Source organism: Prosopis cineraria, unplaced genomic scaffold (assembly GCF_029017545.1).
Source record: "Prosopis cineraria cultivar Desert tree isolate PC_DT_omini unplaced genomic scaffold, ASM2901754v1 PC6, whole genome shotgun sequence".
NCBI classification, from domain to species: Eukaryota; Viridiplantae; Streptophyta; class Magnoliopsida; order Fabales; family Fabaceae; genus Prosopis; species Prosopis cineraria.
In genome coordinates this window covers 40,056,454-40,074,379 of record NW_026555337.1, presented here as the reverse complement: position 1 = coordinate 40,074,379, position 17,926 = coordinate 40,056,454, and the positions used below count along the sequence as shown (strand labels likewise).

Here is a 17,926-nt window from a genome sequence, read left to right as displayed (position 1 = left end):
CGTAACAATTGTGCTATAATTGAGCATGAATAATTGGATAAATAAGATTGGGTATCCCAGGTGAACCTTGAGCCCTTCGTGTTTGTTGATTGGAATATTTTCTTTCGCATAACTGCTTTGGTTATTTAATTCAAAATATTTTATTTGTTTCTTTAAATAACAACGGTTATCTCTATTCTCCTCTAGGTATAACTTGGATACTTTGGATTTTTACTACATCAAATCTGTGGACTTGCAGAAGCAATCAGTGAGCCAATGAATATAATTAAAAAAAATGTCAATTTATTAACAATCAGTTTCCACTGGGAAATCCTCAACCATTGTCTCAGCCAGTTTAATTACTTGGTCCAACCTTGCGATTCACAACAATAAGAGAACCTAATTTCATGAAATTAATCAATTATTGATGGATGAGTAAAATAGTGACTTTGTGAATTTAATATTCTTATATCTAATTTAAATAATCAATATCTAAGTCACTATTAAATACTTTTTTATCTGAATAATTTTTTGTAAATATAAATTTCCAAACCAATTGCTAGAAAATAATTTAATTTGGATAGGTTTTTAAATTAGAGGGGTAGGCACTGAAAGTGTGAAATTACAAGCGAGATTGAACTAACGACCTCCCATTTACAGGAGAGCTTGCATCATTTCATGACACTAGGCTATAAGACCATTGGCATTAAATTGGGTAATTTTTTTTATCTATGAAAAATTCAATCATTCTTGTTAACATTCAATAATTAAATAATTTAACCATTCATTCCTATGTCTATATATGTTTGGTTATATATTCTTTCTTGTAATTAACTTTATCTAAGTTCTCATATTTCTTTTCCATTTTGTTTGACTATAAAATTTTATTAATGATTAGAAATCGGAATTGAGAAAATATCCAAATTTATTTTCCTCAACTCTCTTTATTTTATATATAACAAGAGGAGCAATATGCAGATTTCTTGCACCATGACAAGTTGTTCAGTGGTATCAAGTGGAGCAGCAGCAAGATAATAAAATAATGAGATATTTTAACTGGGGACGCTCGATCAAGTAAATTAAAGAATTAATATTAAGCATGATGCCCTGGTGGACAAGTAAAAGTAAAAAAGGTAACAAAATATCCCAAAATATCTCTATATGACTCTCATTTCGTCTAACACCTCAGTGAGAGGAATTCCTAGTCAGATTCAGCACTGGGAGAGTTTTGAAGTGTATGACCCTGAACTTGAAGATGTGGACCCAGAAGTTCCAATATTCTCGTTTTGATCATTGTTGGAATCTACATGAGACTGCAAGAAGCCAGTGTACAGCGTATCTACTCCACATACGTTTGGAACTGAATTCATCAATGAAGGTGTGTACGTGGAGTTTTGTGGAGATCTGCTGATCTGGAATACAAAATGTCGATTCTCCAGTTTTACGCCATGTAAAAGGAACTCAGTTATTCACTCCTGCCAATTTATAAAGTCGTCATGTGTAGAGAACCCATTATACTCAGTGTTCTGTTTTTTTTTTTTTTCCATAAGAAATATAATGTGTGTTCTAGAAACAGTTTTCATACAATATCTTTACAAGTGGACGGGTCATTGCTACTATGAGATAAAAGGTTAAGTGATATAATTAGAATCAAATATTGAGACAACAAATATACATCATCATCATCATCATCATAAAGAAAATTCCTTGTCCCACTAATTTTATGTGGGTCCATCTTTCATTGTATGCTTATTTACTACCCCTTTCATTTCTCTTTGTAGGAGGAAAAAAAAAACTGTATCATACAGTTTAAGAAAATCAATTAACTATAATAATTGTGTTTGAAAATAAAAAAATCAGACTATAATACCCTTTAGTAATTGTGTTAATCAAGCATTCATTAATTATTTCTTATGACTATGAATGATAAAATTATGAGGGGTAATTTAAAAATTTTGCAATAAATGCCTATTAGAAAATGTGATTTTGCTTATAAAAAAACAAGTTAAAAGTGGTAGTTTGCCCTATAAATAAAAACGGAGGGAGTATGTTTAAGTTGTCTGCAGATGCCTTTTGCAAGAAAAATCTCATCAACTCATAAGGCAATCAAGTAATTTCCCAATAGCCTAAATCATCCTATAAATTGCTCGTCCTGATGAAGTCTTGAATATGCACTTCAGAAATTTCATACAGGTGCTTTGCTTCACATTCCTCAGCTTCAATGGCGAGCAAATTACGAAATAACAAGACTTGGGTGGCAAGTGTGGTGTTCTGCTTCTTGATGTTGTCTTTTGTTCATATGACAAAGGCAGGTCAAGGCACAGTCACCCAAGCAAAGGAACTTGAGATTCAAAAGCTATTGAATAAGTTGAACAAACCAGCCGTTAAGTCTCTAAAGGTATACAATTCATCTTCTTCCACTAGTTTTGATGATGACTCACATTTTAATTCAAATATATTGCTTCTGTGTACAAGATAACTTCAGCAAAATATATTTAGCCATTATTTTTAGGGAAGATTGATAGTAAGTCCCCCCTTGTGGTTAAAATTGTGCTGGAGGACTAAAGGATAAGGGTGCAAGCAGATAGGCTTGGAATTTTACGGCTATCTGCTCCCATTTGCTTGTAACCTAGCCCAATCTACTTGTACCTTGGTCCTTTGACCTTCCTTCACAGTTTCAATCCCAAGGAGAGAATTACTAGCAATTTTCCCTTATTTTTAACTTCTATAACATTTAAGTATTTCTCGTCCATGTTTACACCGTCACATTGGGGGTGAAGAAAGACAATTACTAGTTTCTTTTCAGAAGAAATTATTTTGGGGGTTTATAATTTATTATTGTTTTGGTTAACGTTTGATGTTATAAAAAAAACAGAGTCCTGATGGAGACATAATTGACTGTGTGCATATTTCGCATTAGCCAGCCTTTGATCATCCCAAGCTGAAAAATCACAAAATTCGGGTAAAATAGGTTACAATTTTGTTTTATTGGATTTTCTAACTAAACTCTGAGGCCGATTATTTCTATTCATTGAAGATGAGGCCAACATTTCTTCCAAAAGGAATAAGAAGTTATCCAGAATCCAAAACAATTGATCAAACGTGGCACCAAAGTGGAAGTTGTCCAGAAGGAACCATTCCAATAAGAACAACAAAAGATGACATAATGAGGGCAAGCACTTTCCAACGATTTGGGATGAAGGATAACAAGAGTCTCCCTAATTTGTCTAAGTCACTTTACTCTTCCACAAATATCCATGACGTACTTATAATATTGGAAATGTAAAATATATTTATTGTGTTGTGGAAATTAAATTAAAACCTTATTGTTTGATCCTTTCTAATTAATCAGGAAACCTTGTCTTGCGGGTAAGCATGGCAAAAAGGTTGTAACATCACACTAGGGTTTTATACAGCATACTCCCTCCTTCTCAATTTATTAGGTATTTTTTGGTAAAATTACACATACTAATAAAATATTTATTAAATATGGTTTAACAATTTTAATATTTCTATAAACTATCAAAAATATCCTTTATTAATAAGAGAGGGGGAGAAGGAAATTCATTTAAGGAGTAAAATAATGAGGGGTAATATTGGAATAATCATTATTAATGAAACCTTTTTTTTTCAAATTATTATATTTTGGGACATCAAATCATCTTCAAACATAGTTTATAAAATGGGACGACAAGAGTATTAAATATATAGTATACACTTCCCATGAAGAAGCTTGTTTGTGTGTTTTGCATGTTAAATATATTTTTCGTGTTTCTTTTATTATTTTGGTGCCCGTAGTATGCCACAATTGAAGTGGTGAAAGATAAATATTATGGAGCCAAGGCAACCTTAAACGTTTGGAAGACGAATATTCAAAAACGCAATGAATTCAGTCTGTCTCAAATTTGGGTGATGAATCAGGATGATGATGATAATGTGGAGAGCATTGAAGCTGGTTGGCAGGTATTCTATAGTTTAATTTCTTTCACATCACATGCACGCACGAGTACACTTCAAATATTTCTTCAAGAAATATTGCTGTATCTCTGTCTAACTATATATGGTAAACTGTTCCATGATCTGGGGAATTAGATCCAACCAATGCTATATGGGGATGATAGTCCAAGACTTTTTATATATTGGACAGTAAGTTCAAGTTTCTTATCAGCCCAATATCTTGTTTCTCCTAATCAGTCTGTAATTTTTTAAGGTGTATTTTTTTCCCTCATCCCACAGGTTGATTCATATGAATGTACTGGCTGTTATAATCTACTATGTTCTGGCTTTGTTCAAGTTTCCAATGCAGTGGCATTGGGAGGTGCCCTCCCACTATTATCTGTCTATAATGGCACTCAATATGGATTTTCTCTCCTTATTTGGAAGGTACTTATCTTTTTTTTCCCAAGAACATTGATACCTTGAAAAATAATACTTCCATGTGATGATATTGTTAGAAATGGGGAGCAGTTGTCTTGGAAATAGGAGAGAAAAAACGGGCGATAGGCAGCGGAATGACAATCTCACTTTAATTTATATATTAGTTAAGAACAGGGATTGATCGCTCTGAAACGGAGAGAGAACAAATGGAGGAGTGTCAAGTTATTCATTTTTCTATTATATTATATATTAGTTATTAAGCTCAACGCAAAAGAAAAAACAAATGGATGCTCAAATTATGGGTTATTTCACTTTACTATATTTATTAATTATTAAGTTCAACTTTATTAATATTCTCATATCGGCTCAAGTCAATTGTTAGGAATCAGGTGGCATAAAGATACCATATTTTAACCCAAAAATTCAAGGCTCAAGTTGATGATTCCTTCCATATTATTATATATTAATTATTAAATTAAATCACACTTTATTCTATGTGAGACTTCTTATATCAGTTCAAGTTTACTTACACTTAAACAACCTAACAAATATGAATCCAAACAATTTAAATTGCTATATGTAATTGAAGAGTAACAAAGATATAGTGGTAGCTCTAATTCAACACGAGGGCTTACCATTAATTAAGCTTTGATCAATATTTCTCTTAAATTGTACGTACTTGTATGTATACTATATTGTTAGAGATGATCCTAAACAAACATGCATGAAGATGGTGATGGTGATGATGACATCAACAACGAGCAGGATCAAGGAAGTGGAAACTGGTGGCTGCAATATGGAGGTAAAAATGCGGGATACTGACCAGCTTCTATGTTCGATGACCTGTCCGAGAGTGCAACAGTAATACAATGGGGTGGCGAAGTGATCAACAAGAAATCTAATGGCAGACACACAAGCACAGGAATGGGAAGTGGCTATTTCCCTCGTGTAGGGTTTGGGAGGGCTAGCTTCTTCATGGATATTTCCACAGTTAATAAAACTAATTATCTCGTCAAGCCTGATCACGTCAGAGCTTATGCCAGCAAACCTAAGTGCTATGATATTATGGAACTCAGCTATTCTAGTAGTGACTGGGGGGCCTACTTCTATTACGGTGGTCTAGGAAGAAACCCATATTGTCGATAATTTAAAATACAAATGAGAAAGATATTATAATATGCATGAGTACGAGGACTTAGAATAAAAGTCTAAAGATATCTATCTATGTTAAGCAAATAAAGGCATGCATTGTGTCTGTAGCCTTATCGATCACTAGTACTGTAAGGCCTCATGCATGGGATATATTGTATGCAAGCCCTGGCAAAATAAGACTGGCCGGAGAAAATTCAATTCTTTGTAGTGTTTTGTGTGACCATTGTATGATATAATGTTATCCGGTGTTTGATTATGTATGCATGTCGTATGCTTTTGCCTTGGATGGGATAAAAAGTATAAGAAGATAGGAACATGTGACCAAAAAAAAAACAGGCATGCATGGCAGTGTAATAACACTACAAATGAGTATAGCAATGAGTATTCAAGTGAATGTAATCAGCTAAAATATGCATCAGGGCCATGAGAGCAAGAGTAAATCAGAGTAATTCTAAGGAGGGAATTCAACCAGAACAAACATGCAAGAAGTAATAATTAAAAAGAAAGTAAATAAAAATTCCAAAAAAATATTGGGTTGCCTCCCAATAAGCACTAAATTTAATATCTTTAGCTAGACACAGCTACGAAGTCAAGCAAATGAGGAAGGATTTTTTTTTTTTGTTTAACACGGAAAAATAAAAGAAAAGGGGAAAATAACAAAGTTACATGCTTTCCTAGGCAATGATGCCAAAACTTGATCTCTCTCGCAAGTGTACAGGACCAATATAATAATAATTCTCAAAATATTCCAAGAGTTGAACCCAAATAAAAGCAATCACTTGATTTTTGTTTATAAGAGTGAATGGTTTTAAAATAGAATTAATGATTAATTAAATAACGCAAATAAAGGGAAATGATTAAAATGATGAACTAGCAAATCAAATGAGCACCAAGGATCAGGATTCCTCTATTGGGATGACTTACTTTAATTTAGTTAAATATTTTTTATTTATTTATAGTGACAATCGTTACTAAGATATCCTAATTACTTTCCAGTATATTAGAACATGTGAAGTAAAACAATAAAGGAAAAGGGAAAGGGTAAAGGTGCAAATATGCCCCCGAAGTATCACACGAGGGGCAAGTATCCTAAAGTAAGAAAAGGTGCAATGTTACCCCTAATCTATTAAAAAGAGAGCAATATTGCCCAATTTTAACAAACTCCAAATGTTGACAATTAAGTTGACTTATTATGCCAATGTGGCATACACATGTGGCATCTACCACTTTAGATTGAGACTTCGAACTTGCCCAATTCTTCATTCCAACTGTTGAAACCAACTAGGGAAAAATCTTATCTTCAACTTCATCACAACTACCCACAACTTGATCGCCTTCCTCGCCCCCATCCCCATCATTGTCATCGGCCTCCTCATCCTTATCTTCAAATTGCTGGTACCCATATTCCATTAGCGAGTCTATAACTAGCATTGAATTGGCTCCCACCTTACTCAAAAGGCACTAATTAGATCATCAAGCTATGATTTAAGTCACCACAAATCCAAAAATTCAATTATTTGTCTCTACCTCTCTAGATCTAAGTTAGTTATTCACCTCTTAATTCATTGAATAACCCACAGACATGTTATATATATAGAGGTCGTATATATAATAAGGCAAATAAAAAAAGAAAGATAAATATATAGGGTTAAAGGGCATTGTTGTCCCTCAACTATTTGCCTAGGAGCATTTGGTATCCAAAATTTTCACATTATCCAATTTCCCTCTTCAAATTTTGAAAGTAGTTTATTGAACATCCTGCCATTAAAAAAATTAACTTTGACCATTAATTGACTTTAAAATTGTAGGAAATGACCTCAAAAATTACAATAAAGGACTCATGAAATTACACATAAGTTATCCTATAAGAAAATTAATATCAAGTATTGCATATAAATAATATGGTACAAATGTCATTTCTTACCCATATAAAAAAAATAAGATTTTGACCAACCATTATTTTAGGGATTTGATCAATATTAATTTTCTTATAGGGTACTTATTTGAAAATTTTTATGGGTCCTTTTCTATAATTTTTAGGTCTTTTTGTAATTTTTTAGGTTAACTAATAGTCAAAGTTTACTTCTTTTTAATGGTAGGATGTTCAATACACCATTTTTAAAAGGTAAAGGGAAAAGTTGCATCATATAAAAGTTTAGGATGACATGTATTCCGTAGCGAATAGTTTAAAGGCAAAAATACCCTTTAACTCGTATAAATAGAACATAAATTCTCATAGATAAAAATTTATGTTCAACGGGAAAAATAAACAAAATGAAATTAAAAACTAAAATCCATCCCAGTCAGGTTGCCCCTAGCCTAGATGAGAGTTTAGAAGCAACTCAAAGAGTAGCTACACAATCTCAATGAAATACATAAACAGAGTAAGAGGTAATAAAGGGAAAAGGAAAACTTCCAAGAACTCCTCTGGACTCCATGCTTTGCCTCACCGCTATTAGATATTTAATTGGATGCCTTTAAGTAACCCTAGAAGCGGTTATTTATATTATTTTGTACTCAATATGGATTTGATATTTGAATTTACTTTTTATCTTTTCTCTTTATCTTTCTCGTGTGCGCATCATTATATTCCGACCCTTCGCTCTCTTTATTTTCTTCAATTCCTTGTGCAATCGCGTCTCGTCTCATATCTCTTCAATATATATATATATATATATTGACACATCTCCTTTAATCAATTTTATCAGCTCCGTCTCACTGTTCTTTCCTATTTTTTTATAATTTTCCTTCACAATTTCGAAAAAAAGAAAGATATGAATAAATTTTGTATCAAAATTCCTTTTTATCTTATAATTAAGTGATAAAAGGAAAATAGATAAAAATTAACCAAATAGGTATAAAATATTAATAAATTTAATCAAATATAATTCAAAATCTATACCTATTTATCTGTAAAATACACACTTATCAATGACTAAAAGGGATCAAGAGGAAAGACTTAAGGAAGGTGGAGATTAGAGTTTGTATACCCCATATAATTTTAATATCAAAGAAGGACGCAAGAAAAAAGATTTTGGGGGAAAAGACCAAAATACCCCTGTAATGTTTTAGAAGTCTTGATGCAATATAAACAACAAAGCATTCAGCTATTAACAAGTTACAAAAACTTATAAGCATGGTTTATTGTTTATAGTTGAATGATGACTTGTCAATTGCCCAATGCTTTGTTTTTTTTTTTAATTGGAGTAAGACTACTTGTAAAACTAATCCAAGCCTCTCAGTTTTTATAACTTATTCATAAATGAATATTCGTCTATTAATTATGTATGGTAATTTGTCAACAGCTCAATCCTTTGCTATACCGAAGCAAGACATGTAAAATTAAACTAGGCTTATCAGTTTTTATAACTTGTACATGAATGAATGTCTGCTTATTAATTATGTATGTTAACTTGCCATAAGCAAATCTTTGTTGTTTATATCGGAGCAAAACTTGTAAAACAAAATAAGGGTAATTAGGTCTTTACACCCAAAATTTTATTTTCAGATAGGTCCCAGGGATGTAGTGATTATTTCATATTTTTAGGATCCTTCTTTGATATTAAAACAATACAGGGTTCCTTAGATGATATTTTCCAAAAATCTATCTATTCACCTCATTATAACTATATTAGTTATGATTAACTTAGTTAGTGGGTACGGGTAAAAGTCTTGTTTGATTCAACCCCACCAAAAGCCAAGTTGTGTCTCCTAACGCTAATAATAAGTTTTCAAGCTCATCCACCATTCCAAGTGCTGCGATCTATTGACCATTCACAAAAGCTTCTATTGCACCACCCTCCTTGCCTCCTATTGCTTCCTTTTATAGATTTATTCCACACCACGTTGGACTCATTTCTTAGCATAATGGCACGACACATTCCTTTGTTTTTTTTTTTTTGTTTGTTTGTTGCTTACATGTATCCTCCTATTGGAGGCAATTCTATTCGAGGCACAGTCGGACATTAAATGTGAGCACATTCTCCTAATAGGATTCAAATATTGGTTTGTCATGTGAGGGACTAGCTCCTTCTGCTAGACCCAACTCCTGTTGATACACTCCTTTGTTTTTTATTAGCTCACTTATTCTTTTTTTCCCCTATTTTTCTTTCCTATTTAGTGGTTTTTTTTAATCTCCATAACTTTTTTACAGATATGCAAACATATAGTTCATATTTGTTCTTCATGTCATTTATATATATCTTTTCTTGATCAAAATATTTTAACTTTCAATTTAAATTCGCCTTTAAAAATCTTGAAAGAACATAAAACATTTTAATTTTTCTCTATGATATAATTTTTTTATAAATCTTTGATTATTTTTTTTAGTCTTCATAACATTTTTCTCAATATGTGGACAAATGTTTTACATATGTATTTTAATTCATTTTTCTCTATTTTTTTAAAATAAATTGCATTAAATTTTAGTTTCAATTCTTATAATCGTTTTATTTCAATAGATATAATTAAAAATTGTTAATTTACTAGCAGTCAGTTTGACACATTTCCATTAGTGAATCATAAACTATTGTCTCAACCAGTTTAATAATTAGTTTGATTTTTAAAAGCTTGCGATTGATAATAATAAGAGAACCTGATTTCAAGAAGTTATTGATGGATAAGTAAAATAGTGATTTTATGAATTTAATATTCTTAAATCTAACTTAAATAATCAATATCTAACTCGTTATTAAATACTTTTGGTTTGAATTTTAATTTTCTATAATAAATATAAATAAACTATAATTCTTTTGTAAATATAAATTTCAAGATGAATTACCAGAGAATAGTTGAATATAAACTTCTCATGTTTAATTTGGGTAATTTATATCTATGAAAAATTCAATTATTCTTGTTAAAACTCAATGCTTAAAAAATTTAATCATTCTTTCCTACGTCTATTTTTTGGTAACATATCCTTTATTATATTTAATTTTATCTAAGTTCTCATATTTCTTTTCCATTTTGTTTTGTTTACAGGTTTATATAAATAATCCATCTAAACTATAAAATTTCCTCAACTCTGTTTATGTATAAAACAGAAGGAGCAATGTACCGATTTCTTCCACCAAGACGAGTTGTCCAGTGGTGTCAAGTAGAGCAGACACAAGATAATATAATGATAAGAAATTTTTACTCGTGTGCTCGATCCATCAAGTAAATTGAAGAATCAAAGTTAAGAATGATGCCTTGGTGGACCAGTGAAAGTGAAAAAGCTAACAAAATATCCCAAAATATCTCTATGACTCTCATTTGTGTAACACATGAAGTTACCAGAATTCTTAGTCAGATTCCATACCTTTGGTCCAATCAAACCTTCTCTCATTGATCAATTTTTCAGCACTTGAAGATGTGGATCCTGAAGCAATTGCTGATAAACAGTTAATGCATTGTTCAGCAGGTAGAAAAATATTTTCTAGAAACAAAATGAGATGCACCTATCTCGTTTGTATATATTGTTGGAATCTGGAAGACTGCAAAGAAGACAGGGTACAAAGTAATCTCCTTCACGTACGTTTGGAATTGAATTGATCAATGAAGATACGGCGTTTTGTCGGAACAGAATATGCTATCTGGAATACAAAATGTTGATTCTCCTGTTTTACGCCATGAGGAAGATATACTAGTTATTCTCCTGCCAATATATATATATATATATATAGACAAGCAATCATACAATTTTCTTAGGTTATTTTCTCTCCTATGGTGTATAATGTATTTTATATAGTTATTTGACTGGATTTAATTCGAGCATTGTTGGGCTCAAGTAGGACTGGCAGCTCTCCCGAAATTTTTTTTGTATTCACATGAATTTGAACTAAGAGACCTCAAGTTTAAACATCCATATATAGCATCAACGCTTATTGGTATTACGTATAAGGTATGACTACATATAATATAATTACTTTACGTGTTAACTATTGATTTAAAAAGAATACATAAAAAGTTGCACAATTGTATAGATGCCTGACTATAAGGGGTATATCTTCTCCTTTATAAGATTTGGTCATGAAAAAGAAAAAGGCTTGCTGGAAGAGAGATAGGATAGGATCATCTTACATTTAAAATGGATACAGAAATTTGATGAAATGGATTTTAGTTATTTCATCTTTTCACAAAATTAATTTAAAGGTATCTTAATAACACTCCATGTGTATTTCAAAAGTAAATCAATTATTAAAATTCAATAATTTCCAAATTAAAAAAAGAAACCTATGAAAAACTAAAAATAGAATTTCAAGAGATGATTCAATGAACAATCACTCAATCTCACCTGACCTCCGCTATGTAACAGGCTAATACACTATTATATGACCCGTGTGCGCAAACAACAATTCATGGCTCAAAGGATAGTTAGATTGACAGGAACATCCTCAATATACTAGCACTTAATCTTGTTCAAAGTATAGCTGGGTACTAAATGTGAACGTCTCTTTAGAAAGGATTCCAACTTTTTTTCTGTGCAATTTTCATGTAATATGTATACAAGTGTACACAAGTTAGAGCTACTTTTAGATAAAGGTTAAGTGATATAATTAGTACTAACTTTATCAGTCAAAACTAATATTATTAAATATTGAGACAATATAATTAATATACATTAATTATATATATAATATTAATAACAAAGAACATTTCTTGTTCAACTAATTTCTATGTGGGTCCATTCTCATGGATTTGGATTCGGTGACTGTATTTAATACAGCATTGAGTGCCTATACCATTTGAGTCATTAAAATCCAAATCAACGATTCAGATAAATTCACTCATTCATTAATCTCAAGTGGAATATAAATTCATAACCATTGATCTAGATTTTAATGGTTCAGATGGTACAGGCATTTAATGCCTGTATTAAGTACAATCACTAAATCCAAATCCCATTCTCATCAAATACACATTTATTATTTTTAAGTTGTCCATAGAGGCCATTTGCATGAAAGATCTCCTCAATCAAAAGGATAATTATGTACTTTCGGAATAGCCTGAGTCTTCCTATAAATTGCTCTGCTTGATGAAGTCTTGAACATGCACTTCAGAATTTTCATTCAGGTTCATATCTCTCAGCTTCAATGGCGAACAAATTACGAAATGACAAGACTTGCGTGGCAAGTGTGGTGTTCTGCTTCTTGATGTTGTCTTTTGTTCACATGACAAAGGCAAGTCAAGCCAGAGTCACCCAAGCTAAGGAACTTGAGGTTCAAAAGCTTTTGAATAAGTTGAACAAACCAGCCGTTAAGTCTCTTAAGGTATACAATTCAGCTTCTTCCACTAGTTTAGTTTTGATGATGACTCACTTTTTTTTTTTTTTTCAAATATTGCTTCTGCTTACAAAATAAGTTCAGCACTATTCATTTAAGTATTTGATCTCATCCATGTTTGCAAAGTTGGGAGTGATGAAGAAATTAAACATGAGCATTTAGAGTGAAAAAAAAAAACACGAGCATAAATATTTATTTTATATGCACTGGGCGGTTGATATTATTTACTATATAAACTATAATTAATCAATCAACTGGTAGTATTAGAATTTTGTTCTAATTACAAATCAATGATTAATCAATTACACAAAAATATTTGTAAGGACTGACCATGCATTTATATATATAGTTGTGATTAATTCTTTACTAACTCAAAGTGAGATATCATACATCTAATATTTTATTTACTATTGTTTCTTTCATTGCTTTTCTTTTCCTTTTCATTTCTTCAATTTAAATTTTTTTCATTTGTTAGCCCGTGTTCTTCTGAGTTGCACTTTAGAAGAAATAATTTTTGGAGTTTATAATTTGTTATTGTTTTAGTTAACATTTGGTTTTTGAAAAAAATAGAGTCCTGATGGTGACACAATTGACTGCGTACATATATCGCATCAACCAGCTTTTGATCATCCCAAACTGAAAAATCACAAACTTCAGGTAAAATAGTTTACCATTTTGTTTTATTGGATTTTCTAACTCAATTCTGAGGCTAATCATTAATTTTCTATTCAATGAAGATGAGGCCAACATTTCTTCCGAAAGGAATAAAAAGTTTTCCAGAATCATCAAAGACAATTGATCAAATGTGGCACCAAAGTGGAAGTTGTCCTGAAGGAACCATTCCAATAAGAAGAACAACAAAAGATGACATCATGAGGGCAAGCTCTTTCCAAAGATTTGGGATGAAGGATAACATGAGCATCCCTAACTTGTCTGACTCACTTTACTCTTCGGCAAATAATCATGAGGTACTTATAATATTGGAAAATGTAAAATATATTTAATATGCTGTGCAAAACCTTGTTGTTGGAAGCAAACATCAAACTATAGGGATTTCTTCAACTACAACATATGAAATATGTATGTTATACAATTCCCATGAAGAAGCTTGTTTGTGTGTTTCAGATTGGCATATTAACTATATTCTTCTTGCTTCTTTGATTGTTTTGGTGTCCTAGTATGCCACTGCAGAAGTGGTGAAAGATATATATTATGGAGCCAAAGCATTCTTAAACGTTTGGAAGTCAAATGTTCAACAACGCAATGAACTCAGTCTCTCTCAAATTTGGGTGATGAATCAAGGTGATAATGATAATGTGCAGAGCATCGAAGCTGGTTGGCAGGTATTCTATAGTTTAATTTCTTTCACATCACAAGAACGTATGAGAACACTGCAAGTATTTCTTCAAGAAATAAATTGCTGTATCCCTATCTAACTCCTTGGTTAATTGTTCATTGATCTGGAAAACTAGATCCATCCAATGCTATATGGTGATGATAGACCAAGACTTTTTGCATATTGGACAGTGAGTTCAGCAAATATCTTATCAACCCAATTTCTTATTGTTTCTTCAGATCATTATCTTTGTTATTTTTTGACATTTTTTTGTCATCCAACAGAGTGATTCATATGAACGTACTGGGTGTTATAATCTACAATGCTCGGGCTTTGTTCAAGTTACCAATGCAGTAGTAATGGGAGGCACCATCGGACCATTATCTCTCTATGATAATACTCAATACGAATTCAATCTCCTTATTTGGAAGGTATTTGGAAGGATCATAGATCATAAAAAAAAAAAAAAAATACTTTCATGTGATATTTTTAGAAATGGGAAGTGATTGCCTGAAAATGAGTGATAGAATAAATGGGCAATAAGTAGCGGAATGACACATCCGACTTTATCTCTCTCTCTCTCTCTCTCACATGCACACACATTATTAGAAATGAAGAGTGATTGTCTGGAAAAAACTAAGAGAACAAATGGCGATGAGCAGCAGAATGACACTTCCCGCTTAATCTCTCTCTCTCACACATTGCTAGAAATGGGGAGACACACGCGACAAATAAGTCAATTGCTAAGAATTAAGAGTGACTGCTTGGAATAGGAGGAGAGAAAACAAATGGCCCATAAACAATAGAAAGATACCCATCTTAACCCAAAAAATTGAAGGGTCTAAGTTCATGAGTCATCTGTTTTATTATATATTAGTTATTAAATTCAATTTTATTCAATGTAAGACTTATTATCATATTTGTTAAAGTTTACTTACACTTAGACAACCTAACAAATGTAAATCAAAACAGCTCATGTGGCTAACAACATTACTCCAATATGTAATATGTAACTGAAGAGTGATAAAGAAATACTGGTAAATCTAATTCAACACAAGAGCCTACCACATTAAGCTCTGATCTCTTGAGTTCTACTTGCATATATGTACTGTATTGTGAGAGATGATCCTATAAACAAACATGATGATGATGATGAGCAGGATCGAGGAACCGGGAACTGGTGGCTACAATTTCAGAATGTATTTGTGGGATACTGGCCAGCTTTTATGTTTGAGAGCCTATCGGAGAGTGCAACAGTGATACAGTGGGGAGGTGAAGTGATCAACAGGAAATCTAATGGCAGACACACAAGTACAGAAATGGGAAGTGGCTATTTCCCACGTGTAGGGTTTGGGAGGGCAAGCTATTTTAGGGACCTTTCCACAGTGAATGAAAATAATTATCTCGTCATCCCTAATTACATTAGAGATTATGCCAGCAAACCCAGGTGCTACGATATAGTCCTCAACGGCTATTCTAGGGACTTCGGGGCACACTTCTTCTACGGTGGTCCCGGAAGAAACCCATACTGTCCAATTTAATCCAAATGATGAAGATATCATATATATGTATGAGAAATTTGAAAAGTCTAAAGCTATCTATCTATCATGTTAAGGAAATACTTAAGGCCTCATCAATGGGATATATTTTATGTAAGGCCTGGTAAAATAAGACTGGCCAGAGAAAATTTCAATGCGTTGTAGTGGTTTGTGTGGGCGTTATATGATCTCATGTTGTATAATATAACGTTATCCAGTGTTTGATAACTGTGCCATTATATAAAAAGTTAAATACAATGCTCTTTCCTGTTCTTTTTTAATTTATAAAATTATGCATGTTAATTATTTTTTAATCAAGGGAATTAGTTAAAATTAACAAATGTTAAAAAAATTTTACGACTTTTAAAAATAACCTTAATTAAATTAAATTTCACAACTTTGCACCGATCAGCATCCAAGTTTGATGATCAAAGAGTAACACAGATGGGGAAAAAAAATAAAGATGGATGTAACATATTATCTGGCTCAAATGATCTCAGCTTTTTTATGTCATTAAGAAACTAATAGACTAAAATTTGAACCATGAGAAGCAAAACAAACACAGATAGTAACACGTTTTAATGTTCAAATATTCTGAAGATATAATCAAAAGAGATGTGATATAATATAAAAGGAAGTCGAATTTTGGTAGAGATAGGGACCTCACTAATCATTTTTGCCAATGGTATCCTGATCAAAATAAAACAAAGTTTCATATATAGCAAGTTCAACAAGAACTTAGTTCAAGCAAACAAAGTCTTAAGCACCAACAAAAATGGTAAGTCTAAGGAAGATTTCAAAGTTCTCTCCAAACCTTCAAAATCATTTTAATTACGAACTGCATACAAGTCACGATGCAAGTGTAATCCAGAAAGAAGATTTTCAAAGTTCTCTGGTGCACACAAAATGTTTCACTACAAGTGTAGGGGTCAAAGTGCAATATAGTAGTGCGTCAAGGTCGATCCCACAAGGAATCAAGCAAAATAGCAATTAAACAATAAAGTTTTCATTTTTGTTCACATTAAGCAAAACCAATTAGAAGCGATTGATTAAGCAAAAATTAAAAAGTGAAATGAATAAAATGCAATAAGATTCCCAATCCAACAACCACAAATGTCCAATGCAACCTAGAGTCACTAATCCCTTGCTAGCTTCATAGATCTTGCTTTTTACCCAATTAATTAATTTTAATGCTAATTTTGTTAATCTAGAGTATTAATGGGTATAAGGGCCTTTCGAACCTCAAATAACCCTCTCTCAAATTAATTATGTTATTTCTAACAAAATTATTCAAGAGGTAACTTTAATTCCAACTCACTCTAATTTGATTATATGAGGCAATTAGGTATATTTCTATCCTAATTACAAATTAGATCATAATCTAATCTCATATTGCTCAATCTAAGCGTTCAAATGAGATTCCCCTTTGTCAAGGAAAAACCCCAACACCCAAATTCATATTTAATGATGGCCAAACATTAAATAGACAAATTAATGCAAGATTGAGCAACCAAAATTAATATTAAGCATAAACAATGGGTAAAAACAAGCTCTAATCCACCAACAAGTTTATAGTTACTTTAGGTCAAATGAATTCAGCCACTAATAGCTATTAAAACTGTATGAAGCAACAATATTCAGCAAAAGATACATTAAAATGTAGAGAAAAGGGAGAAGAAAGCTTTAGGAAGGATGATTTCTATCACAAATCGCAAGACCCAAGTGTTTCCCAAGCTTCTCCAACTCTTCCTCCACCTTAGAATTCTCCCTGGACGTGCAGCTGCTGGTTGAAGACGAACTGGAACAGAAATAAAAGCCAGAAACCCTTAAAACATGATTTTAAGTGAAGCTGTGCCTTTGCTAAAAACTGGTCTGATGTCGCGACATCCAAAATTGGTGCTGCAACATCACTGGGCAGAATTCAATTTCTTGTGGGCTTTAAAATTATCAGCTTTGGGCCCATAAGTTAGGCCTCCCTATATGAATAAAACTCAGATTTAATGCCATAATTGATCTACTAACTTCAACAATTGTCTTGGACTTTATGCACCTCAAATAATTATCCATTTAATCACATATTTGCTAATTAATTCCCCAAGATGACTTCCAATTGCATTAAAAACACTATTAAATTCATTAAAATATTGGAAGTCATCAAACCCCCATACTTGAACATTAGCTTGTCCTCAAGCGAAAGAAAATCACTATACAAAAAGGTCTAAAAAAATTGTGAATATTGCAAAGTCACATACAATCTAAACTTTCAAGAACTTAGTCTAACT

At 32.1% G+C, this 17,926-nt stretch overlaps 2 protein-coding genes across 2 annotated transcripts; both read left to right on the top strand.

The window, feature by feature from the left end:
- The first annotated feature begins 1,140 nt into the window (after window positions 1–1,140).
- Window positions 1,141–5,709, top strand: LOC129314163 (uncharacterized). Its single transcript, XM_054957531.1, has 10 exons — window positions 1,141–1,262; window positions 1,358–1,429; window positions 2,173–2,377; window positions 2,900–2,941; window positions 3,017–3,261; window positions 3,332–3,365; window positions 3,778–3,942; window positions 4,072–4,125; window positions 4,216–4,362; window positions 5,087–5,709. The coding sequence occupies exons 1-10, from the start codon at window positions 1,141–1,143 to the stop codon at window positions 5,219–5,221; spliced, it is 1,221 nt and encodes a 406-aa protein (XP_054813506.1). The 3' UTR covers window positions 5,222–5,709.
- A 6,846-nt stretch (window positions 5,710–12,555) lies between these two features.
- On the top strand, window positions 12,556–15,902 carry LOC129312372 (uncharacterized). The gene is made up of 7 exons (XM_054954943.1): window positions 12,556–12,758; window positions 13,341–13,427; window positions 13,508–13,738; window positions 13,949–14,113; window positions 14,243–14,296; window positions 14,391–14,537; window positions 15,267–15,902. Exons 1-7 carry the CDS (start codon window positions 12,582–12,584, stop codon window positions 15,645–15,647), a joined length of 1,242 nt encoding a protein of 413 aa, XP_054810918.1. The 5' UTR covers window positions 12,556–12,581; the 3' UTR covers window positions 15,648–15,902.
- The last annotated feature ends 2,024 nt before the right edge of the window (window positions 15,903–17,926 follow it).